At 35.7% G+C, this 26,039-nt stretch overlaps 2 protein-coding genes across 6 annotated transcripts in view; one reads left to right on the top strand and one right to left on the bottom strand.

The window, feature by feature from the left end:
• The window catches only part of C2CD3 (C2 domain containing 3 centriole elongation regulator), a 143,482-nt gene extending 121,252 nt beyond the window's left edge, over positions 1 to 22,230 (bottom strand). For 2 of the 5 annotated variants that reach the window (XM_051987129.1, XM_051987128.1), the window contains exons 1-4: positions 21,819 to 22,230; positions 20,159 to 20,428; positions 9,119 to 9,276; positions 789 to 1,006 (exon numbers count right to left, since the gene is read on the bottom strand). In XM_051987129.1, coding sequence (XP_051843089.1) covers positions 789 to 1,006; positions 9,119 to 9,276; positions 20,159 to 20,428; positions 21,819 to 21,873 — 701 coding nt within the window. In that variant the 5' untranslated portion in view covers positions 21,874 to 22,230. The remainder of the gene's footprint in view (positions 1 to 788; positions 1,007 to 9,118; positions 9,277 to 20,158; positions 20,429 to 21,818) is intronic. The other 3 variants (XM_051987125.1, XM_051987126.1, XM_051987127.1) reach the window with 2 other exon arrangements.
• A 210-nt stretch (positions 22,231 to 22,440) lies between these two features.
• Positions 22,441 to 26,039, top strand: part of PPME1 (protein phosphatase methylesterase 1) — a 64,557-nt gene continuing 60,958 nt past the window's right edge. Inside the window, exon 1 of the mRNA XM_051987123.1 lies at positions 22,441 to 22,740. Coding sequence (XP_051843083.1) covers positions 22,640 to 22,740 — 101 coding nt within the window. The 5' untranslated portion in view covers positions 22,441 to 22,639. The remainder of the gene's footprint in view (positions 22,741 to 26,039) is intronic.

The raw sequence follows: 26,039 nt of genomic DNA, 5'->3' as shown, positions 1-26,039 counted from the left end.
CAGACATTCTAGAAAGCAATTTGGAACTTTGTCCCTGAAGTTATAAACATATCCATACTAGACTCACCAATACTACTATTAGGTCTATACCTCAAAAAGAACAATGAAAAGAGGATTCAAATGTACAAAAATACCTGTAGCAGCTCTTTCTATGATGGCAAAGACATTTATTAGAGAATGGCTGAACAAACTAAGGTACAAATGTAATGGAATATTATTATTTGTATTGCTTAAATATGAATGTTTTCTTTTTGTTTTTTTCCCAATAGGGTCGGAAGGAGAGGGGGAAAAAGATCTTTATTAATTGAAACAAATTAAATTAAAAAGACAAATGGCAACATGTATAGGATAGAATGGAAGAAAGAATACTAGAGACCAATTAGGATATTCTCACAGTAATCTTAAATCCAAGGCCTAGGATGGTAGTGATTATGTAGTAGAGGCAGGAGGCAAAAATGCAAAAGTTGTGGAGATAGAATCAATATGTCCCAATGACTCATTAGGAGGAGAATAAGAAAGAGAGAAAAATCTAAAATGATGGTCAGACAGGAACCTGGTGACTAAGGAGAACAGTGGCACTATGTCATCAACAGAAAAAAGGAAGTCAGGTATCATTAAAAACAAAATGAAAAATTCCTTTCTTTTTTCATATCAATAGCTAAAATATTACTGCTTTCCTCTTTTCTTGTTCTCCATACCAAATTGTAAATAAAAAACAGAAATTGTGAGAGTATTAGGAGAGAAGGCAATTTGTAGATAACTTGATATGTATTACAAATGGAAATTACCTGGGAGTTGTGGTTCTACTACTTGTTAACGACTCTTTCCCACCAGTACTGGTTGGTGGAAGTGTATGAGTTCGTGCCATTCCAGAAAGCTGAACTTTGCTGGGTTCAATATTTTCTCCGAATCCCTGATCTAGTAACAGTGCATCTCCACTCATGTCAGTGGTAATAGAGCTGCAGTTGTCAAAAGTTGCTGACAAAGGTTCTAATACAAGCAATATCTGAAAACAAAAACAAAAACAAATAATCACCACTACCACCACAACCTAACACAACTTATCCATGATTTTATCAGTCTAGGTAATTAATTAATCAATAGGATTTATTAAGCATTTAATAAGTCAGTAAGTCAATACGCATTCATTAAGGGTCTACTATGATCTACTACTACTACTACTACTACTACTACGCATAGTAGGATCCTACTATGTGTTAGGCACTATGCTAAAGGCTGGGGACATAAAAAGTTAAAAAGCAGTTCCTGCTCTCAAGAAATTCAGTTGAAAGGGGAAACAACATGCAATAAACTCAGTGCAAACAAAGATAGAATTAACTGGAGAAAATTAACAGAAGAAAGGAACTATTATTAAGAGAGGGGGGTGGGGGGAAATCAGCAAAGGCTACTTACCAAAGTGGGAATTTTAAGCTCAGATATGTGGGAAACCAGGGACAGAGGGAGAGGATATACAATGAGAGGAAAGCAAGGGAGATAGAGTGAAAATGCTGGGGAAGGAGATGGGAGTGTTTGGTATGAAGAATAGCAATCAGATTGCATAATATATGCAGGAAAGTAAGATGAAAGAAGACTGAAAAGGTCAGAAGGTGCCAAGTTACTACTTGCTTTGAATGTCAGAGGATTTTATATTTACTCTTATGGGGTCATTGGAATCTACTGAATAGAAGTGTCAATTTGGTCAGTTGTACTAGATGAATCTGACAGTTAAGCAGGGGAGACATTGGAATGAGGAGAGATTTGGGGAAGCAGAGCACCAGTAGGTTATTGCAATAGTCCATCCAGGTGTGAGGGCTTGAAGATTTGCAGCAGGTTAGTGAGTGTCAAAAGAGAAAAGGGACTTATATGAGAGATAATATTAAGATAGATTCAATTAAGAGTTGGAAACAGATTCAATATGGGGGCTGTGAGGAGTCAAGAATGATACCTCGGTTGTGAACATGAATGACTGAGGATGGTTACCTCAACAGTAACAAGAAAATCAGGAAGAGGAAAAAGATTAGGAGGGGAAATAAAATGATTTCAATTTTAAACATGTCTTTTTCATTTAAGATGTCTGAGGGACAATCAGTTCAAGATTTCTAATAAGCATGTGGAAATGTTTATTTATTTTTTAGATATATTTCCATATGAATCATGTTGGGAGAGAAAAATCAGGAAAAACCACGAGAAGGAAAAAAAAAACAAATAGGAAAAAAAAAAGGTAGAGAATAATATTCATTCTCCATAGTTCTGTCTGAATATAGATGGTATTTTCCATCCAAATTATATTAGAATTACTTAGGATCACTGAACTATTGAAAAGTACCCAAGTCGATCATATTTGATCATCACACAATCTTGTTGTTGCCATTTTCCTGATGCTGCTTGCTATACTCAGCATCATTTCGTGTAAATTTTTCCAGGATTTTCTGAAATCAGCTTGTTTACCATTTCTTAAAGAACAATAATATTCCATATTTTCATATTCTATAACTTAGTCATTCATCCATTCATTTTCCAATTCCTTGTCACTGAAAAAAAAAATTGCTACAACAATTTTTGCACATGTGGGTCCTTTTCCTTCTTTGATGATTTCTTTGGGCTATAGACCCAGTCCTGGTATTGCTGGATGAAAAGGTATGTACATTTTGATAGTCCTTTGGATATAGTTTGAAAGTGCTCTCCAGAATGGCCAGATCACTTCAAAACTCTACCAACAATGCATTGGTGTCCCAGTTTTCCCACATCACCTCCAACATTTATCAACTTTTCCTATCATTTTAGCCAATCTGATAAGGGTGAGGTGGTACCTCAGAGTTGTTTTAATTTGCATTTCTCTAAACAATAGAGGTTTAGAGCATTTTTTCATATGACTATAGGTGGCTTTCATTTCTTCATCTGAGAATTACCTATCCATTATCTTTTGATCATTTATTAACTGGAGAATGTTTTGTATTCTTATAAAGTTGACTCAATTTTCTATATAGTTTAGAAATGAAGTCTTTATCAGAAACACTGGCTTTAAAAATTATTTCCCAAACTGAGTGGCTGTCCATCAGTTGGGGAAAGCTGAATAAATTATGGTATATTAATGTTATAGAATATTATTGTTCTATAAGAAAAGATCAGCACGATGATTTCAAAGAGGCTTGGAGAGACTTACATAAACTGATGCTAAGGGAAATCAGCAGAACCAAGAGATCACTGTACACGGGCAACAACAAGATCATACAATGATCAACTCTGATGGACGTGGTTCTTTTGAACAATGAGGTGAGAGACATCTGCATTGAAAGAGGGGACTGTGTGAATCACAACATATTTTCACTTTTTTGTTATTGTCTGCTTGCTTTGTTTTCTTTCTCATTTTTTTTTCTTTTTGATCCGATTGTTCTTGTGCAGCATAAATGTGGAAATATGTATAGGAAAATTGCACATGTTTAACATATATTAGATTACTTGCTGTTTAGGGGAAGGGAGGGAGAAAAATTTGTAATGGTGAATGTTGAAAACTATGTTTGCATGTATTTTGAAAATAAAAAGCTATTATTTAAAACAAATTTGTTTCCCAGATTTCTGCTTCCCTTCTATTCTTGGCTGCACTGGTTTTGTTTGTGCAATTTTTTTTTAATTTAATGTAATCAAAATTATTCATTTTATATTTCATAATGTTCACTATTTCTTGTTGGTCATAAATCCCTTTCTCCAAAAATCTCACATCTAAACTATCCCTTGCTCTTCTAATTTGCTTATAATATCACCCTTTATGCCGAAATCATGTATTTATTTCAATTCTACCTTGATATGCAATGTCAGATCTTGGTCTATGACTAGTTTCTGATGTACTATTTTCTAATGTTCCCAGCAATTTTTGTCAAATAGTGTGTTCTTATCCCAGAAGCTGGAATCTTTGGATTTATTAAATAGATTACAATAGTCACAGATTATTGTGTCTTGTGTACTTAAACTATTCCACAGATCCACTACACTATTTATTAGTCATGTCCAGATGGTTTTGATGACTACTGCTTCATAATAGAGTTTTAGGTGTAGTACTGATAGGCCATTATCCTTTAATTTTTTTTCCATTAATTCCGTTGATATTCTTGATTTTTTTCTTTTTCCAGATGAATTTACCATTTTTTTCTAGCTCTATAAAGTAATTTTTTGGCAGATGGGTATGACCCTGAATAAATAAAACTAATTAAGGTAGAATTGTCATTTTATTAATTAGCTTGGCCTACACATGGGCAATGGCTATTTTTCCAGTTTTTTAGATCTGACTTTATTTGTGTGTAAAGTGTCTTGTAATTATGTCCATATAGTTCCTGACTTTGTCTTCATAGGTAGATTCCCAAATATTTTATTTTATTTACTGTTATTTTAAGTGGAATCTTTCTATCTCTTGCTGTTGGGCTTTGCTCATAACATAGAAGTGCTGATGATTTATTTGGGTTTATTTTATATCCTGCAATTTTGCTAATGTTAATTATTATTTCAAGTGGTTTTTCAGTTGATCTTCTAGGATTCTCTAAGTATTATCAACATATCATCTGCAAAGAGTAATTATTTTATTTCTTCACTGTATACTCTACTTCAATTTTTTCTTTTTTTATTGATAAAGGCAACATTTCTAGTACAATATTGAATAATAGTGGAGATAATAAGCATCCTTGTTTCACTCCTGATCTGACTGGGAATACTTTTAGCTTCTCTCCCTTACATATAATGTATGCTGATGATTTTAGATAGAGTCTAATTATCATTTTCCCCTATTCTCTCATGTTTTTAATAGGAATGGGTGTTGTATTTTTTCAAAAGCGTCTTCTGCATCTATGGAGATACTCATATTATTTCTATTAGCTTTGTTACTGATATAATCAATTATGTCAATAGTTTTCCTCATATTAGACCAGTCCTGCTTTCCTGGTATAAATCCCACTTGGTCATCATGTTTTTTCATAGTGATGTTAGTTGTAATCTCTTTGCTAATATTTTATTCACAATTTTTGCATCAATATTCATTACACTGTTCAATATATTTTTTCTCTTCCTAGTGTAGATATCAGCACCATATTTGTGGCACATAAGGAATTTAGCAAGACTCCTTCTTCACTTATTTTTCCAAATAGTTTATATAATATTGGAATTATTGTTCTTTAAATGTTTGGTAGAATTTACTTATGAATCCATCTAGCCTTGGAGATTTTTTCTTAGGGTGTTCATTGATGATTTGTTCAATTTTTTTTTTTTTTAAAGGATGTCATTTAGGTATTTTATTTCCTCTTCTGTTAATCTGGGCAAATTACATTTTTGTAAATATTCATCCATTTCAATTAGATTGTCAGATTTGTTGGCATATAGTTGGACAAAACAGCTCCTAATTATTGTTTTACCTTCTTCATTGTTGGTTAATTTACCCTTTTCATTTTTGATGCTGGTAATTTGGTTTTCTTTTTCTAAACATATTAACCAAAGATTTACCTATTTTATTTTTTCATAAAATCAATTTACTTTTATTTATAAGTTCAATAGTTTTCTTACTTTCAATTTTATTAATCTCTGGTTTTAAGAATTTCTAATTTGATATTTAATTGGGGTTTTTTAATTTGTTCTTTTTCTAGCTTCTTGCCCAATTCATTAATCTGTTCTTTCTCTATTCTATTCATGTAAGCATTTAGAGATAAAAAAATTTTTCCTAAGAGTGCTTTGGCTGCATCCCATAAGTTTTGGCTTGTTGTCTCATTATCGTCATTCTCTGATTGTTTTACTGACTTATTGTTTGACTTACTTATTCTTTAGGATTAGATTATTTAATTTCCAATTAGTTTTTAGTCTATTTTTCCCTGGCCCTTTATTGCATATAATTTTTATTGCATCATGATCTGAAAAAGATGCATTTGCTATTTCTGCTTTTCTGCATTTGGTTATGAAATTTTTATGCCTAATACATGGTCAATTTTTGTGTGAGTTTTCATGTACTATCATGTATTCCTTTCTATCCCCATTTTAAGAGTCCATTAACTTCCCTAACTTCTTTCTTATTTTGTGATTAGACTTACCTAATTCTGAGAGGGGAAGGTTGTGGTCCCCTACTAATTTTACTATTTATTTCTTCCTGTTATTGACTTAACTCTTTCTCTAAGAATCTGGATGCTGTATCATTTGGTGCATATGTTTAGTATTGATACCACTACATTGTCTGTGGTACCTTTTAAGAATACATAGTTTCCTTCCTTATTAATTAGATTTATTTTTGCTTTTGCTCTGAAATCAGAACTGCTAACCCTGCTTTTTTGCTTTAGCTGAAGCACAATATTATTCTGCTCCAGACTTTTACCTTATTCTGTGTGTATCTGCTTCAAATGTGTTTCTTGCAAACAACATAAGGTAGGATTCCAGTTTTTAATCCCATCTGCTATCTGCTTCTGTTTTATGGGAGAATTCATCCCATTCACATTCACAGTTAAGACTACCAGTTGTGTATTTCCTTCCATCCTATTTTCTCCCCTGTATAATACTTATTTTTTTCTTTTCCCACTGAGTTCCTTATCACCAATTTTGTTTCTGATTAATCCTTCCCTCAACCTGACCTCCCTTCTATCATCCCTTTTCCCTCCTCTTATTCCTTTGTGCTACTGTTTTTATCCTCCCTTCTATCCAGCCCCTCACTTATCTTTTTCCTTTTTTCTCTGACTTCACTACAGATAAGATAAATTTCCATACCCAACTGAGTGTGTGTTATTCCCTCTTTGGGCCCAAACTGACAAGATTAAGCATCAGACAATGCTCATCTTTCTACCTTTTTTGCTTTTTACTGTAATAAGTCTTTTGTGCCTCTTCATATGACTTAATTTACCCCATTTTACTTCCCTTTTCCTCTTTTCCCAATACAATTCTTTTTCTACCCTTTAACTGTTTAAAAAAATATATTATCATATCTAAGTCGACATATACCCACACCTTCTGTATTTCATAATATCATCATCCCATGTAGGGATTTTTCCTCTTTCTTTATTTTCCTTTTTATATTTTTATTGTATCTTGCATTTGTAGATCAAATTTTCCATTCAGTTCTAGTCTTTAATTGAAAGTTCCCATTAGTATGGCAGAAATTAGGCATGGACCCACACTTAACACCATATACCAAGTTAAGATCAAAATGGGTCCATGATCTAGGCATAAAGAACGAGATTATAAATAAATTAGAGGAACATAGGATAGTTTATCTCTCAGAGTTGTGGAGGAGAAAGAAATTTGTGACCAAAGATGAACTAGAGACTATTACCGATCACAAAATAGAAAATTTTGATTATATCAAATTAAAAAGCCTTTGTACAAACAAAACTAATGCAAACAAGATTAGAAGGGAAGCAATAAACTGGGAAAACATCTTCACAGTTAAAGGTTCTGATAAAGGCCTCATTTTCAAAATATATAGAGAACAGACTCAAATTTATAAGAAATCAAGCCATTCTCCAATTGATAAATGGTCAAAGGACATGAACAGACAATTTTCAGATGATGAAATTGAAACTATTACTACTCATATGAAAGAGTGTTCCAAATTATTATTGATCAGAGAAATGCAAATTAAGACAACTCTGAGATACCACTACACACCTGTCAGATTGGCTAAGATGACAGGAAAAAATAATGATGAATGTTGGAGGGATGCGGGAAAACTGGGACACTGATGCATTGTTGGTGGAACTGTGAATGAATCCAACCATTCTGGAGAGCAATCTGGAATTATGCCCAAAAAGTTATCAAATTGTGCATACCCTTTGATCCAGCAGTGTTACTTCTGGGCTTATATCCCAAAGAGATACTAAAGAAGGGAAAGGGACCTGTATGTGCCAAAATGTTTGTGGCAGCCCTGTTTGTAGTGGCTAGAAACTGGAAATTGAATGGATGCCCATCAACTGGAGAATGGCTGGGTAAATTGTGGTATATGAATGTTATGGAATATTATTGTTCTGTAAGAAATGACCAGCAGGATGAATACAGAGAGACTTGGAGAGACTTACATGAACTGATGCTAAGTGAAATGAGCAGAACCAGGAGATCACTTTACACTTCGACAACGATATTGTATGAGGATGTATTCTGATGGAAGTGGATTTCTTTGACAAAGAGACCTAACTGAGTTTCAATTGATAAATGATGGACAGAAGCAGCTACACCCAAAGAAAGAACACTGGGAAACGAATGTGAACTATTTGCATTTTTGTTTTTCTTTCTGAGTTGTTTTTACCTTCTGAATCCAATTCTCCCTGTGCAACTAGAGAACTGCTCGGTTCTGCAATCTTATATCTAGGATATACTGCAACATATCTAACATATATAGGACTGCTTGCCATCTAGGGGAGGGAGTGGAGGTAGGGGAAAAATCAGAACAGAAGCGAGTGTAAGGGATAATGTATAAAAATTACCCTGGCATGAATTCTGTCAATATAAAGTTATTATAAAATAAAATATTAAAAAAAAAAAGTTCCCTACTTCATTGAAAATCCATCTCTACTCCTGAAAGATGATGCTTAGTCTCACTAAGTAACTGATTTTTGATTATAATCCAAGATGGTTTTTCATTCCAGAATATGGTATTCCAGGCCCTCAAATTCCGTACTGTAGAAACTGCCAAACCTTGGGTAATTGACTGTGCCTCCTTGACACTTGAATTGTTTTTTTTTCTAGCAGCTTGTAGTATTTTTTTCCATGACCTTATAGTTCTGGAGTTTTGCAGTATTTCTTGGAGTTTTCCTTAGGGAATCTGTTTCAGGTGATTGATGGATTCTTTCAATGACTATTTTGCCTTCTGGTTCTATTATATCAGGGCAGTTTTCTCCGATGATTTCTTAAAGAATGCTGCCACTTTTTTTTTTTTTTTTTTGATTGTAGTTTTCAGGCAGTCCAATAAGTTTTAAATTGTCTCTCCTAGTTCTATTTTCCAGGTCAGTTGTTTTTACGATGAAGTACTTTACATTTTCTCCTATTGTTTCACTTTTTAGTTTGATTCTTAATATCACATAGTCATTAGTTTCCATTAGTTTTATTTTTTTAAAATAAAAGAATTCACCCCGTGGAAAAGAAATATAAATAACAGAAATACTATTACCTGAATCTCTCCAAGTTTCTTAGATGTTGGTGAGACAATTGTAAAAAATCCACTGATTGGATAAGTTGGAGACAACTTCGACAATCCACTAATCTGGGCTCTCCCCACAGGGAGGTGATCAGATTTGGTGATTACTTCCAGAACAAGGACAGCCATATCTAGTAGCAAATAAAGATAATTTTATTTAGAGATTTTCCTCCCACAGTTATTACAGACAGGATTTCTTTTGAGGAAGGGATGAAGGAAAAGGGCAGATTAGAGATTGAATAAAGGGAGGAAAGCCATAAAATATTCTTTTTATTATAGCTACTCTTACTAGTATTTTTTTTTTTTTAAAGAAAACAGTTTCTTTAACTCAAAGCCCTTTCTTAATTTTCTTGAGGTTTTTTTCTCTAATCTCCCACTGTACTGCATATTATTTTGTCCACTGATAAATCCTAGAAGATTAGAAGTCAGAGAATAATCTCAGAAAAGAATACTTTCACAATGTCTGACCACTGCTTCCTACAGTTGGAAGATTCATATTTCAATTTCATTATTGTGTTGCAGTAAAGAAATCACTGATCTTAGAACTGGAAGAGGTAAATTTGAGCCCAAGCTTTCATAATTACTACAAAATAATGATAAGTTATAAAGAATCCTTTCTAGAACTCTGTGGGAAAAAAGAGGTATAACATACTAACTTGAAAGGATGACAGGATCAGATAACAGTAACAAATAATAGTTATAGCTGCTTACATTTATATAGCATTTTAAGGTTTGTAAAATTATACATTATCTCATCTGCTCTTCCCAATGATACCAATAAGCAGCTAGGTGATTCAATGAACACAGTATTTGACTTAAGAGTTAGGAAGACCCAAGTTCAAATTTGACTTCAAATATGTTATGTGATATTCTGCCTCAGTTTCCTTCTATAAAAAGGGGATATTAATAATATCTACTTCTGAGGGGTATTATGAAAAAAATTATTTTATATTTGAAAAGTGTTTTAAGCATTTATATAGCTCTTTAGGGGTTGCCAAGCATTTTACAAATATTCATTTAATCCTGATAACAATCCAGAGAGTTATGTGCTATTATTACCCCTATTTTGCATATGAAGAAATTGAAGCAAAGAGAGGGTAAATAACTTGTCTAGGACTTAGACAGCTTAAGTCTAAGGCTGGATATGAACTCAGGGCTTTCTTACAGGTCCAGTGTTCTATCTTCAATGCCACTTAGTTATCTGTACAACTCTGAGCTGGTCACTTAAAATGGGGATAGTATTTGCACTACCTATCTTGTAAGGGCATTGTGATAAACGTGCTTTGTAAACTTTAAAGCAACTAGGTAAATTAATAGGTAGAGCACCAGGCCTGTAGTTAGGACTCAAACACTTACTTGATGTGAGATCCTGGGCAAGTTACTTAACCCTATGAGGAAACCTCAGTTTCCTCATCTGAACTGAAGAAAGAAATGTGTTAGAATCCTAGTGTTAACTCAACTTGAAACAACTTGATAACTCAAGGAAGATGTTAGAATTCTAGTGTTAACTCAATGGAATTGACACAATGCTTCACACCTTTAGAAAGCTCATATAAGCAAGAAGTATTTAAGTACTCATTGGAGTTCACAAGTATGGGAGCCTCACAAAGTAAACTTTGTAACTTTGTGAATTCACACCTCCCTTAATCCCTCCCTTGGAGGAGGAGTCAACCTTTTACACCCAGCAAAATAGAGCTTCAGTGAACAAGTTGGGGTCAGTTCAGCAGAAGCCCTCTCTTGGAGGCAAGACAGATTCATTCCATCTTCCACCTTTGTGCTGGCTGAAGGCTGAAGGGAGCAGAGGCAAAGGACTAGCGGCAAGAGCTCTTGGAACCAAGGAGAGAAAAGGCCTCCAGAAAACTAGCCAAGCTCCAAGTGAAGGAGATAAGATTTTTGGAAGAGACAATAAAAGACTGTACTTTAATCCTTGGCTGCATTTGGGGTAATTATTGATTTGAACTGATACTAGGGCTACCTCCCCAAGAAACCTGCTCCCAGAGGAGAATCATTTATATTATATTAAAGAAGAACACCACACAAATGGAAAAGCGCTTCAGTACCTTTGCAAAGAAAACCCTAAATGGGGTCATGAAAATGACTAAATAACAAAATGTTAAAGCATAATATATATGCAAGTTATTATTATAAATTTGGAGTTGTGTACAATAAGCATACTTCATGTTGATATATGTATTTTGCATCTTTCTGCTAAGGAATGTTGAAACAATATATTTGTTAAATGAGACTCCAGCACCTATAATTTTTGTATGTGTTTTATGTATTAGGTAATATGGCTGTTACTATCCTGAGAATTTATTATACTCATATTTCTTGCATTATGGAAGGAAACAAACATCTATTAAGTGTCTACTATGTTCCAGGAACTGAATTAAGCACTACAAATAATATTTAATTTGATCCTTACAACAACACTGGGAGATTTGTGCCTTCATGACTGTTTTTCTTATCCTGATCTAAAATTCTCTCTATTAATACACAAGAAAACCCATGTTTCTATTGATGATAACAGTCTAACCAGTATGGATAGAGTTGAAGGCTATGGCTGTAATCCTGGTCTAGGATATCAGTATCACTCATCTCTGTCAGGCTCTTCTTAAAAATCAAACCAAGCTATCAGACTGTTTATATACCACGTGTCTCTGTTGCCTCTCAACATCAACAGGAAAGAAATGTATCCAAAACCAAGGTTCCTTCCCCAGGCCTAGGCTTTTCCTATTTTCCTGGGAGCACAGATTCAAAGATAGAAGGAAGGGAGCACAGTTGGTCAAGCACAATTGCCTTCTTTTATATTTGTTTATAATAGAATTTTTATTTTATTCTACTTTTAATAAAAATTTCTCTTTCTCCCTTCCCCAGTTTCCTGCTTTCCTTTTAACTTTGGCTACAATGATTGTTTCTGCAAAACCTAATTTCATATAATTAAAATTATCCATTCCCATAATGCTATCTTTTGCTTGGTCATAAATTCTTCTTTTCACTTCCCAAAACTTAATTATGACAAAATTTTTTCTATATAAATCACACATCACTTTGACATTATCTTGGTGTATGGTGTAAAATGTTGTTCTACAGCTAATTTCTGTCAAACTGCTTTGTAGTATGTTGCTATAATCTCCTTGCTAGTATTTTATTTAAAAACATTTTGCACCAGTATTCATTTTGGAAATTGGTCTATAGATTTCTTTCTCTGGTTTTATCTCCCTGGTTTAGATATCAAAATCTATTTATGTCATTGAAGAAATTTGGTAGCAATCTAATTTTTTAAACAGTTTATATAGTATTGGATTTGTTCTTTGAATGTTTAATAGAATTCACTTGTAAATTTATCACTGGGGATTTTTTCTCAAGGAGTTCACTTATGGCTTACTCAATTTCTTTTTCTAAGAAAAAGATTATCTTATTTCCTCTCCTGTTAATTTAGGATTTTTTTTTGGGTAAATATTCATCTATTTCATTTAGATGATCAATTTTATTGCCATGTAAATGGGAAAATAGCTCTTAATAATTGCTTCAATTTCATCTTTGTTGATGGTAATTCATTTTTGGTAGTCCAATAATTCTTATTTTTCTCTTATTCTTAAGACTGTCTCTCCTGGATATATTTTTTTCTTTCTTTCTTTCTTTCTTTTTTTTTTTTGGGGGGGGGAGGGTGGTTGTTTGACTGATTCTTGTTGTCTCATTGAGTCATTCACTTCCATTTGTCCAATTCTAATTTTTAGTAATTTTCTTCATTTTATCTCCTTTTATATTTAGCCAATTGTACTTTAAAAGGAGTTTTAATAATAGCTTTATTATTAATAACATTATTAATAAAAATGCAATGTTCATTGCATTTCCCCTCCCAGTACAACAATTCTATTTTTAAAGGAATTGTTCTTTATTCCCATTTCAGCAATTCTATTTTTCAAGGAGTTTTTTCCTTTTCCCCATTTTACCAATTCTGTTTTTTAGGAAGCTGTTTTCTTTAGTATATTCACCAAATGAATTTTTAAGGAGTTGTTTTCTTCAGTCAATATCTGTGTTTCCATTTCCAAACTCTCCGGCAAAGTTTTCATTTCCTTTTTTTTCCCTTCTCTCTTTTAAGCTTCTTTTGGAATTCTTCCAAGAGTCTTTTAAGTTGGAGACCAGTGTATATCCCCCTTTGAGGCTTGAACTAGAGACATTTTGACTTTAGTGCTTAGGGTTTGGGTTCTGTTCTTTCCTGTGTCCACAATGGCTACCTATGATCAGAGTACATTTGGCTTTTTTGCTCATTTTTATATATCAAAGTCTGGTCCTAGGGCATAGGGAAGATTGTCCCGAGCTTCATCTACAGAGTGACAGGAGTTTCACGCAGCACTGGTACCGAAGGCTTTCCCTTTGCACTGGGTGGACCTGACCAAATCTCACCTGTTATGTACTTGAATTCAAAGCTTCTGTGCCTTCTGTAATTGCACTGGAAATATCACAGCTAATCTGCTGATCCACTGGCCTTTTGAACCAGGACAGAATAATCAATGCTGCTGTATTTTGGCTAAAAGCTTCCTACTAGACTCTCAGCATGGAACCTCTCCACTCTGGGCCTCCCTACACAGCACTTGTGGTAGGGCTGCATTACTTCCCTTCCTCCCCCCCAACTCCTCACCCTGCCTCACTTCCCACCAATTGAGAGACCTGCCTTAATGCTGGAAATTTGTTATACTCCAAATATTTGTACATTCTATGGCTCCAAAATCTGTTCAAAATTTTGATTTAGTATCTAAGGGAAGCTAGAAAGAGCTCAGCAAAATGTTGTGTACTCTCCACAACCTTGGCTCTGCCCTTCCCCCCATTTGGTGGTGATTCATTTTTGATACTAGTCAATTTTTTAATTTGTATTTTTAAAAATTAAATTAATAATGGTTTATCTATTTTAGCAGTTTTTCATATTTTATTAGTTCAATGTTTATTTGCTTTTTACTTTCAATTTTATTAATCTCTTTTGAGCTTCAAGATTTCCATTTTGGTGTTTAGTAGGATTTTTAATCTGTTCTTTTTCTTTTTTTTCATATGCTCCATTTGTTGATCTGCTCTATTTTTCTTTTATTGATGTGTTCAGAATACTGCTTTGGCTATATTCCACACATTTTGGCATGTTATCTCATTATCTTGATTGTCATTATGTTTAATGAAATTACTGATTGTTGCTATGATTTGTTCTTTGACTCACTAATTCTTTAGGATTAGTTCTAATTGACATTTAATCTATGCTCCCATAACTCTTTACTGAATATTTTTATTGCATTACAGTCTAAAAAGGGTATATGATATTTTTGCTGTTCTGAATTTATTCATGAGACATTTTTGATCTAATATATGATCAATTTTTATAAAAGTTCCTTGTGCAGCTAAGAAAAAAGTATATACTTTTCTATTTCCATTCAATTTTTTTCAAAGGCCTATCATATCTAACTTTTCTGAAATTCTATTAACTTCCTTGTTTCTTATTAATTCTCTGGTTGGTTTCATTTAGCTCTGTGGAAGGAAATACAGGTCTCCTACTAATATAGTTTTTACTGTCTATTTCTTCCTGTAACTCATTTAACTTTTCCTTTAAGAATTTGTAATCCATGACACTTGATGCATATGATTATAGTCAATATGACCCTAATGTTTATATTTCACCAAAATCTAGTTTCACTGATTATCTTTTAATTAGGCCTATTTTTGATTTTTCTGAGATCATGATTACTACCCCTGCCTTTTTTTAAACTGACTCCAACTCCTTATTTTAACTCTTTGTGTGTCTTGTTTGTCATGTTTCAAATGTCTTTCTTATAAATAACATATTATAGATTTTAAAATCATTCTGCTATCTGCTTCTATCTTATGGGTGAGTTCATCCCATTCCCATTTATGATTACTATGTACTTGCCTCCATCCTATTATCTTTTGATTATCCTTCTCTTTTTACCCTGTCTTTCCTCAGAAATTTGTTTGGCTTCTGAGCACAAGTTCTCTTAATCTACTCTCTCTCTTATCACTTTCCCCCTTTATTTTATCTCTTTCTCCTATTTTCTTTTCTTTTTTAATTATACATTGGTTTATTAATCATGCTGGGAGAGAAAAATCAGGACAAAAGGGAAAACTCATGGGATATTAAAAAAAAAAAACAACAAAAAGAAAGAAGTGGACAGAGCATGTATTGATTTACATTTAGTCTCCATAGTTCTTTTTCTGGATGAAGATAGCATTTTCTATCCCAAGTCTATTGGGATTGCTTTAGACTCTTTTTCTTAATTTGGATAAAATAGTTTTCTATATCTCACTGAATATGTGGGATATATTTGCCAGTTCAAACAAGAATGAGGTTAAGTGTTACCTACTTATCCTTCCCCCATTTTCTCTTCCATTGTAAAAACTTTTCCTTTTGAACTTCTTTTATGTAAGATAATTCCCCCCATTATTCCTCTCTTTTCTCTTCTCCCAGCATATCTGACGTATTCCTTCATTAAAAAAAAAAATCCAACATAACTAAATTACACCCTTGCTATCTAGCTATGCAGACTCCTTTTAACTGCCATAATAATGATAAAGTTCTTAAGAATTACAAGTATCTTCCCATATAGGAATGTAAACAGATCAATCTTATTAAGTCCCTTGTGATCTCTCTTCCATTGATCTTTTTAAGGTTCTCTTCAGTACAGTATTTGAAAATGTGGAAAATAGCTGGAAAAGTATGAGTCATCCTGAAGGATTGTTATGAGGAAGGAGGATTGGGTTTGCTCTGATTGGCCTTTGACGCGCATTTGGGAGCAATAAATATAAGTTTCAATGAGGAAAATTTGGGGTTTGCTTAAGAAAAATTTCATAAAAATGGATATCCAAAATTGAATGAAATGCTTTAGGAGGTAGTGAATTTTCCTTCTCTTCTACATCTTTAAACAGTAACTGAATATTACTTGGGTATGTTACCAAGGGAATTCAATCCTTCTCAGGTGTTTATTGAACACTAGATGTCCTCTGAGGTTTGTTCCAAATCTGAATTTTTTTTTTCTTTCATTCACACAAACAAATGTTTACTAAGCACTTCCTCTGTTTAATAATAATATGCTAGATACTGTGAGGAATAATAGAAAGAGAAATCAGATAGAGTTAGTGGTTTCAAAGAGCTTATTATTCAAGAGAAGATATAACATACAAACATAAATATATAAATCACATGACAAAAGTACTAAAGTTTTATGTGGTCAGATGAAACTGTGGGAAGAGGGAGCCAAGCAAAGAAGAGTGGAGCTCATGTCTATCTGATACAGGTGGCATTTACAATAAGGTTTAAAGGCGTCTATCCTACCTGGGACCATCAATTTAGGCCCTCAGAGGCCATCTAGTCTAGCTTCTCATTTTTATAGACAGGAAACTGAGGCCCAGATAAGTCATGCAACTTGACAGGTTGAATAGTAAGAAGAAGTGAGTAACAAAGAGTTATTTCGACCTGGTCCTCTGATTCTTGAACCAATACCCTTGTCAGAATTTCAGACTCTAAATTTTTGAACAGCTCTACTTGTTAGCAAATTTTGCTTATATAAAAGTGAATTGTACTTCCTTGCAACTTCTACCCATCACTCCCAGGACTATATGGTACTTTTTTCTCTTAAAGAAGTTTAAGATAACATTCCCTTTTCCCCATTGATTCATATTTGTCTTACAGGTTATTAAAACCTCCAGATCAGGGGTTCTGGACCTTTCTTTGTGTTATGTAATTCTTTAGCAAGTTACTAAAGCCTATGAATAATCAAAATAAAATTTTAAAAATAATTGAAGCTAAATGGTAAGGGAGTTGGACAACTGGTCATTAGGAGCTCACAAGGGACCTTTTGCTGGCACCAGACACAAGGCTCTGTTGTATTGCCCCTACTTGGAACTGAGTCACAGTCCTCAGTCTCAGTTCCAGGGCAAGGAGGAGCATTAGTACAACAGAACTTGTGGCCACAGGACAGCAGAGACCTTGGTCCCATTTCCAGGGTACAAAAGAGTGCTTGTAGTCACTCACAGATCAGTGCACAGAACAAACTGAAAACTTACAGGTCCCCAAAGTTATCTCTGAAAATAGCTGTGCAAAAAACCTGAAGCACATTCTAGAAGCACAGTTAAAAGTCAAGAAATAGTCTGAAAAATGAGCAAACAGCAGAAAAAATAGATACTACAGAAAGCTACTATGGTGACATGGAATATCAGAACACAAACTCAGAAGAAGGCAACAAAATCAAAATTCCTATATCTAAAGTCACAAAATAAAACATTAATTTGGAGCTCAAAAACCTTTTTGAAGGAAAAGTTCACAAAGGATTTTAAAAATCAAGAGAAGTAGAGGAAAAATGGGAAGGGAAATGAGAGTGAGTCAACATCTTGGTAAAGGAGATACAAAAAAATACTGAAGAAAACACTTTAAAAAACAGAATAGGTCAAATAGTAAAAGAGGCACAAAAACACAACAAAGAAAAGAATGTCTTAAAAAGCAGAATCGGCTAAATGAAAAAAGATAACAAAAGTTCACTGAAGAAAACAATTCCTTAACAATTGGAACTGGACAAGAGCAAGCTAATGACTTTATGAGATATCAAGAAACAATAAAACAGAATCAAAAGAATGAACAAATAGAAGAAAACATGAAACATCTCACTGGAAAAACTGGAAAATAAATCCAGAAGAGAGAATTTAAAAATTATTAGACTATATGAAAACCATGATCAACAGAAAAGCCTAGAAATCATCTTTCAAGAAATTATCAAGAAAAGCTACTCTGACATTCTAGAACCAAAGAGTAAAATAGAATTTGAAAGAATCTACCAATTACCTCCTGAAAGCGATCTCAAAACAAAAACTCCCAAGAATATCGTAGCCAAATTCCAGAGCTTCAGCTCCTAGGTCAACAAGAAAATATCAGTAGTAGCCAAAAAAGAAACAATTCAAATTGTTTCTGTGGAACCACAGTCAGGTAACATAAAATTTAGCAGTTTCCACATTAAAGGACTGGAAGATTTGGAATATGATATTCCAGAAGGCAAAAGAGTTAAGATTACAACCAAGAATCACCTATTCAGAAAGACTGAGTATAATCCTTCAGGGGGGGAAATGGATATTCAATAAAATTGAATAGAAAATTTGACTTTCAGATACAAGATTCAAAAGGCAAACAGGAAAGATGAATCATAGGGGATTCAAAAAAGTTAAACTGTTTATATTCTTATATGGAAAAATGTTACTTGTAACTCCTAAAAACTTTCTCATTATTAGGGTATAGGTATGAGTTGAATACAATAGGATAATTTTCTGAAAAAAGCAAAATTAAGAGGTGAAAAAGAAGAATGCACTGGGAGAAGGGTAAAGGGAAAGGAAGAATGAGCTAAATTATCTAAGAGGCTTAAAAGAGATTTTACAGCTTGGGGTGAAGGGGAAGAAACACACATCAACAATACATTAGTTCATTGGAACTGGTTCAAAGAGACAATAACATACATATTCAGTTGGGTATAAAAATCTATCTTACTGTACAGGAAAGTAAGAGAGGAAGGAGAAAAGAGAGAACAGAAAGGGAGAGGGCAGCGGGGAGAGAGAGGCTGAAAGGCAGATTGGGGAATATTAAAGTCAGAAGCAAAGCTCTTTTGAGAATGGACAGGGTGAAAGAAGAGAAGAAAATTAGATAAATAGGAGAAAAATGAGATGGAGGGAAATAGTAATCATTATTGTGAAAAAGTTTATAGCAAGTTTCTCTGATGAAAACCTAATTTCTCAAATATGTAGAAAACTGAGTGAAATTTATGAAGAGCCATTCTTCAACTGACAAATGATCAAAGGATATGAATATGCAGTTTTCAGATAAATTAGCCAAAGCTATCGACAATTACATGAAAAAATGTTCTAAATCACTATTGATCACAGAAATGCAAATGAAAACAGCTCTGAGCTACTGCCAGACACCAATCAGATTAGCCAAAATGACAAAAAAAAAAGGAAAATGATAAATGTGGAAGTGGATTTTATGACAACCTTCTAACTTTAAGAAACTATATTGTAAGACAACATCTTCATATTATGGATGAGAAAATGGAAGTCTCAGAAGGACTTGCCCAGAAGTGACATTTGCCTGGAATTAACCAAATTGATGGTGCTCCACTAAATACATAGCACAGTTTTAGCACTGTCTGCCATTATAATCTTCTTTTGTTTTAGCACTCAGAGAGGAAGACCATGTAGATACACATATCTGTGTCAGGAAGATAGATAAGACACAATTCATAAACTCAAGTTAGGGAATCAAATGTACTCCAAATTTCAGGGAAGTTTCCCCTTATTGCTTCCCCACCTCTCATGTGCAAAATGTATTTGCTAAAGGCTTAACCTCAATAAAAAATACTTTTCTGGATCTAGGAAAAGTACTCCATAAAGCAGTACATGGTACAACCCCTTTCCCATTTTCATCTGATGAATATCTATGTCTTTCCTCAAATCCTTTCTCAATACAGGATCTGCCCAATGATTTAGAGGTCTTCTAGATTTATTATTCTTTTATGCATATTAATGCAGCACTCAAGATATTCATTCTTATCCCTCATTCTCATTATATGACTATAGCTCCTCTTTTTTTACTCGGTCAATTTTTTTTTGATATTTACACTGTTTCTGGTATACCTTCACAATGGTAGGTGAATAATGTGTGTCACAGTCTCTTTATAAACACCATATACTCTTCTATTGCCCCTTGGGTACAATAAAAAAGTTTTATTTCTAATACTCTTCTTTATAAACACTTAGGAAATTATAAGTGTTTATAAAGTTCTTACTCAGTAGAAAATACTAGGCTAGGTACTTTGGGAGATAGAAGGTAAGCCAATGTCCTTACTTGATAAAAATTACATTCTGGTAAAGAGATATACACGTAAATAGATAACATTAGTTTACAATCAGCAAATATATAAAACAAATTGCCATGGTGAACACCTGAAAGGGAAAATTTGGATGATACAAGCATACCTGTTAAATAAGAGGCAAACTGCTTCGGTCCACAGCGAATAGCATAGCGGGTTGTTGTTCTCACAGCTTTTTGTTCAATTAGGGAAGCATCCCTGGGACAAAATATGGTTCCATCCGATGTCTCCCCCCACCACCTCACTCGGATGAGAACAGGAGTTGGAGGCTTCACAACCATCCAGAGTATTTTACTAATGGTTAGTCTCAGAAAACATCGCAGCTGACCTTCAACCAGAGGTGGCAGACTTGTAGATGGCGAAATGTCACTTAGACCTGGGTAAAAAGATAGGAATGATAAATCAGAAATTGGAGTAGGTAGGCCAATACAACACTATCTGCAACAACTGGAGAACCTTAATTTCTGACAACTCCCTGATAAAGTGAAAAGAACATTACATCTGAGTGAGAAGATCTGTCTGTGTTCTAGTCTTAACTTCATCACTGGGGCAAGCCAATGAATTTCCTATTTGGCCCATTAGCAATGTAATATGAGAAGTTAGGTGAGATAATTTCTCAGGTTCCTTCTAATATTACCGTAGGAACACTGGTAGAAGTTGCAGAGAGGCAGATTTGGGTTCAATGTAAAAGCAAAACAAATCTTCGTGAAAATTATAGAGTTGTTTCAAAATGCATCAGGCTGCTCAGCAGGAGAGTTTCTCGTTACTGATCAGAGACAAATGAAAACCAGATAATTAGTTGTTGGGAATGTTGTCGGGATGATCTTATTCAAATAGGTCTTGGTATAAATAACTTCTGAGTTTCTAACAACTCTGAGAAGTTGTGATTCTATATTAGACTTTATGGTACTAATCCTGATTCCTTTTAAAATCTCTAGTATTTAAATCCCCTCTCAATACGACACTGCAGATTCAAGAATTTTTTTTATACTCTCTGGGCTTTTCTAGTGTCAAATTCAATAACTATTTATTAAAATTATATGATGTGCTAGAGATATAAGAACAAATACAAAACAACCCTTGTGTAGACTACAGGGAGAAGGAGCGGGAGATATAACATCTGCACAGATAAGTCAATTCTGACAAGTAGAGAAAGGCTGACACTGATGATTGTTTCTCCCGTACATCCTCAAATGGTCACGACCTATCAGGTAAAATTATATTCTGACTAAAATCTTAATCTGAAATCTATAAATGTTTACAGTTTTGGTCTTTTAAGGAAAATTTCTGGTAGAAGATATGTGCCAATCACAAAATGGAGAGGCTCAAAGAGGGGAAATCAAGTATCCAAGGGGTCACCAGTGAAACAAAAAACTCGGGAATGACTCCAAGTTCATTGTTAAACAGACCGTAAACTCACACCGTGAGATTTTTTTCCTCTTCCCCACGCCCCTCTCCTTCTCGGTAAGGTTGCAGTTCTCCCTAAAATTCCCCCGGGAGTGCCACATTTCCCGAATTTCCGAATCTGCCCCAAGGGTCTCAGACACAGTTCGTACCTGCTCAAGCTTGCCTTCCCTCTGCCTCCCCCCACGTCACCCTTAGCTGTCCATCCCTTATGCGTCCCTTCTTTTCCTGAGTTCCTTTCCTTCCAACCTCTCTGTAGCACTCTGTACCCCCGGCTTCACTCTCTCCCGCTCGCCCTCCTGACCGCAGGTTCCACTCTCTCCCCAGTACTGCCCCGGACTCGGGCGCTCCTCAGGCGTTACCTTTCTTCTTACGGCTACGGCCGCTCCCAGCTCCCGGACCCTTCCGCTGTTTCATGGCGAGATGGTGCTCTCAGCCCCCGAGGCACCGAAGTCGCAGGCCTCCCCAAGAGCCCCCTCGCCGGGTCCTCCGAACACCCCGCCAGGGTAAATGTTGCGTCCCGCCAAGGATCCCCCAACTACTCCGCGCGCGCGTTCCCTCGCAACCGCCGCCACAGCTGCGGCCGCAGGACCTCCTGGGAAACTCAGGGAAGCCGCAAGCAACTGTTTCCCTTTACAAACAGCATTAGCTCCCGAGAGCGGGTAAGAAAGGCGCCTTAGAGCAGCTTCTTTCCAGGAAAACTACAAAACCCAGGATGCATTACTACCCGCTCTCTTTCTGGTAACGGGTCTGTACTCCTTCTGGTCCCCACCCCTCACCTTAAGCTCTGCTAACTTTAGCAATACGCAGGCGCAGAAGCGACAGTTCCCGGAGGACTCCATTGGCTACGCTGACCCCGCCCTCTCGCGTCGGGTTCGTGCCGATTTTGCTACCCAGGCTCCTCCGCAGGAGAGCGGTTGCGCACTTCCGGCCAGGTCGCTGAGGAGACTAGAGCCGAGGAGTGGCTAGGCTAGGCGACAAGGGGAGGGGTTTGGGCGCTGGTGGGCGGGAGGAGGCGCAGCCGGCTGCCGTGGGCTGTCCGCTACGGTGAGCCATACTACCTAAGTGCTGCTGTTGCTTAGGCTTCGTCTAAGTGGACTTGTTCTACAGGCGACGTTCGTGCGCTACACGGCACAGGACAGGACACGCGGCGGCCTCGGCCTCCCTCCTGCCTTCTTGTTTCATGTCGGCCTTGGAGAAGACCATGCACCTGGGCCGCCTGCCCTCCCGCCCCCCCTTGCCGGGCGGCGGGGGCAGCCAGAGCGGAGCCAAGCTGCGCATGGGGTACGTGTCTCCCATCTCTCCGCACCGGGGCTGGGCCGCGGCCCAAAAGAGATCTGTGTTTCCTGGGGTAAGGGGACGGTTAGGAAGAGAGGGCGACCCCAGAGGGCCTCAGGTGGGAGGGGCAGGTGAGAGAGACTGGGGGCGGGATTCGTCATGGGTGAGGGGACACTTAGATGAGGGGGGAAGAGGGCTTTGGAGAAGGGATAGGTGATGGGAGAATACGATCCTCGAAAGGGAAGGGGCGGGGTAGGTGGGAATGAGATGAGGAGAGAAAGGGAGGCTGACGCTCACTGATTACTGTAAGAGGCTCGGGGTGGGCCCGTGGTGGGAAGCGAACATGGAAGTACCTCGAAGAGGAGCAGGGAAGAAGAGTTGAGAGCCCTGGGAACCGAGTGAAGGACAGGAGTAATAAAGGAGGCGACTCAGAGAATGGAAACGACTATGAAAAGGTTTGAAAGCAACTTGACTCAAGTTAGAGAGATCACACTGGGAGGTGAGAAGGGGCTCTAGTGATGGGGGCAAGAATGGGCTTTGGAGTTTGATGATGGATAAGAGTTCCAGGTGGGTGGTTGTGTGGTCTGTGTTATGGCTACAGAATGTGATTCGGCGAACTAGGGACACTAGAGAATACGCGGAAATAGAGTAAGTTAGGGATAAATAATAAAAGGAATAGGTGTTAAGGACAGTGGGTTATGCCTAATAAAAAGAATAGGTTTTAAGGGCAGTGGGATACCTGACCTTAAAGAATTACAAGACTTAGAGGAGAAAAAAAGCAATTCTAAGAGATCAAAAAAGAAATTTAAAGCATGTTTGGCTCACAGTTGAGCTAGTTGAGGGAAAGGATTGGGTTAGGTATAACTAAAAAGAATTCTTGGCCTTTTAAGATATAAAGACTTCTAGAGAGGGAAGGAAGTTTAGAGATTAATGAAGCAGAAACTGCGCAGAAGTAGTTATTGCCTCTGTTTCTTATATTTTATCTTATAATTTTTCATACCAATGTTTCGGAAATGTGTGCTATTATTAAAGTTATTTGAGTTTGAGTAATTTTTAAAAAAAATTCTGGTACTGAAATAAAAACTCGAGAGGAAGGCAGACAGTATTCTCATCATAAGAATGTTAAACATATTAATAGGTTGTATTTGCCTTGGTGATCTGTAATTAGTTAAAGAGTTTGCCTCTTAAAAAACAAGTCCCCTGAGAAAAAATTCTGAAATAAAAAACTTAAAAGACCACTGAGTATAAGGATGCCCCAAAATTCTTTATAAAATGTATTTGCTTTTCTAGACCAACCTTTTTTCAAGCACTTTTGGTTCATAGACTTGCCTTTAAGGGACTATACTTTTCATATCTTTGCTGAGTGGGTAGTAAATATTGAAAAGAAATAATGGTTTTGCCTATAATTGGGAGTTTCTGGTGGTAATTTAGAGTAAGCATTTGTTTGATCTCTAGTTTTGGTCCATACTCTGGTACACAGGCCTTCTTGTTCCTGTGTCAGTCATTTTTTTTTTTTTTAATGATACACCCTTACTCTGATAGGCATGTCTTTCCCAAAACTAAATTAATAAAAGAAATATTTTGGTCCACTCTGTCCTATCCCAGTGCAAGTCAGCACTTTCTCTGCAACTTATAATTCCCTACAACACTGAAATCACATGGCCAATTCCTCTTTCTCCCATCTAATGGACTCAGAGATTGAGTCAAAACATCATATTTTACAGATAAGAAAACAATCTAGTAAAGCAAATGATTTGCCTGAGACCACATAACACATTAGTAGGAGAGTCTGGACAAAGAATCCAGGTCTCAACATTCTCAAGTTCATTGAACTTTCTGCAGAGTATATGACCCAAAAGTTTTTGTACAGTTTTAGGTTATTAAAGCTTAAAGCTTATCCCAAAAGTATTAGTGCAATTTAAAACTGTTAAAGCTTTATTGAATTATTAAACTTTAATAGCTTAAAACTGCATTAACTTTTTTTAGGATCTCCTGTACTATACTCAGCTATCCTCTACCCATAAAGGCATCTTGGGAACATAGAGTGATTAAGGTAAAGCCATGTTCTATGTAGATGAAAGTGAACAAACTTCCTTTTCAAATGTGCTATAATTCAGACTTTGGCTTTTCATCCTTTCCTTAATCTTGTAGGATTAATGAGACTTCATTTTTCACTATTAGGCATTAATTTATATTCACAGTCAAATATTTTCTCAAGTCCATCCATGCCTACTGTATTTCTTTTTCTTGTTTCTCCTCTACAATGTCTTTCCATTTCTTTTTATTCCCTTTACCACTTGCCTGCTTCCACAAAATTATGGAACCTGACAATTTATTCCTCACCAAACTATTCTTTGTTGCATTCTACATTCAAGTTTTAATGAAGTCTTTAATTGTGAGCTGAAAAGTCTTTATTTTTTGTGATAAATTTCTGTGATAATGTTTTCTTTTTTCTAACTTTGGCTTTGGAGGTAATTTAGTGGATATATTGCTGGCCTGGAGTAAGGAAGACCCAGTTTCTTATCTGGTTTCAGACGTTAGCTGGGTGATAAGTCTCTTAACTTTTGTTTGCCTTAATTTCCTCATCTGTAAAATGAGGATGATAGTAGCATCTCCATGTCTTAGGTTGTAAGGATCAAATAAGATAATGACTTAGCACAGTGCCTGGTATACAGTAAGCATTATATAAATATTGGTTGTTAATTATTATTATTTTTTGTTGTTAAAATTTTTTTCCTCGGAAACAAATTTCTATTCATTCTTTGAAGTCTCCTTGATTCTTTCTGCCACTTTTCTTCACTAGCTTCTTATCCCCAAATCTTTCCTCCTCCTCTCTCTGTCTGTTTCTCCCTCCCTTCCCCTGTCCTTTCCCTTTTTTTCTTTCCATATCTGGGGTGCATGTGTATGTGCCATATATGCCTAGCAAATAGGTCCCATACTTTCTATGAAAGTAAATGACCATGTTGTATCTGTTATTGATTCGTCTCCAGAATCTAGCATGATTCTTTGTTTGCAGTAGGAACTTAAATGCTTATTGAATTTAATAATTGGAAACTTTTTTGCTATTGAGAATGAGTAAAAAGTGAGGGCAACAGATAAATAAAAAGCAGATAAATTTAGTTCGTTTTGTGTTTTATTTTGCTTCTTTGGAGAGAAATATAAAAACAGTCTATATTTAACATGTTAAGAATTTCTATAGATTCCCAATTTAGAGTTCTGAGTATTCTTCTTATCAGAAGAGATGTGCTAAAGAAGCAAGAGAGCTAGACTTTGAAGAGATCCAATTTAGATTGATGTCAACAAGC

Source organism: Antechinus flavipes, chromosome 3 (assembly GCF_016432865.1).
Source record: "Antechinus flavipes isolate AdamAnt ecotype Samford, QLD, Australia chromosome 3, AdamAnt_v2, whole genome shotgun sequence".
Lineage (NCBI taxonomy): Eukaryota > Metazoa > Chordata > Mammalia > Dasyuromorphia > Dasyuridae > Antechinus > Antechinus flavipes.
This window is presented reverse-complemented; position numbering and strand designations above follow the sequence as displayed.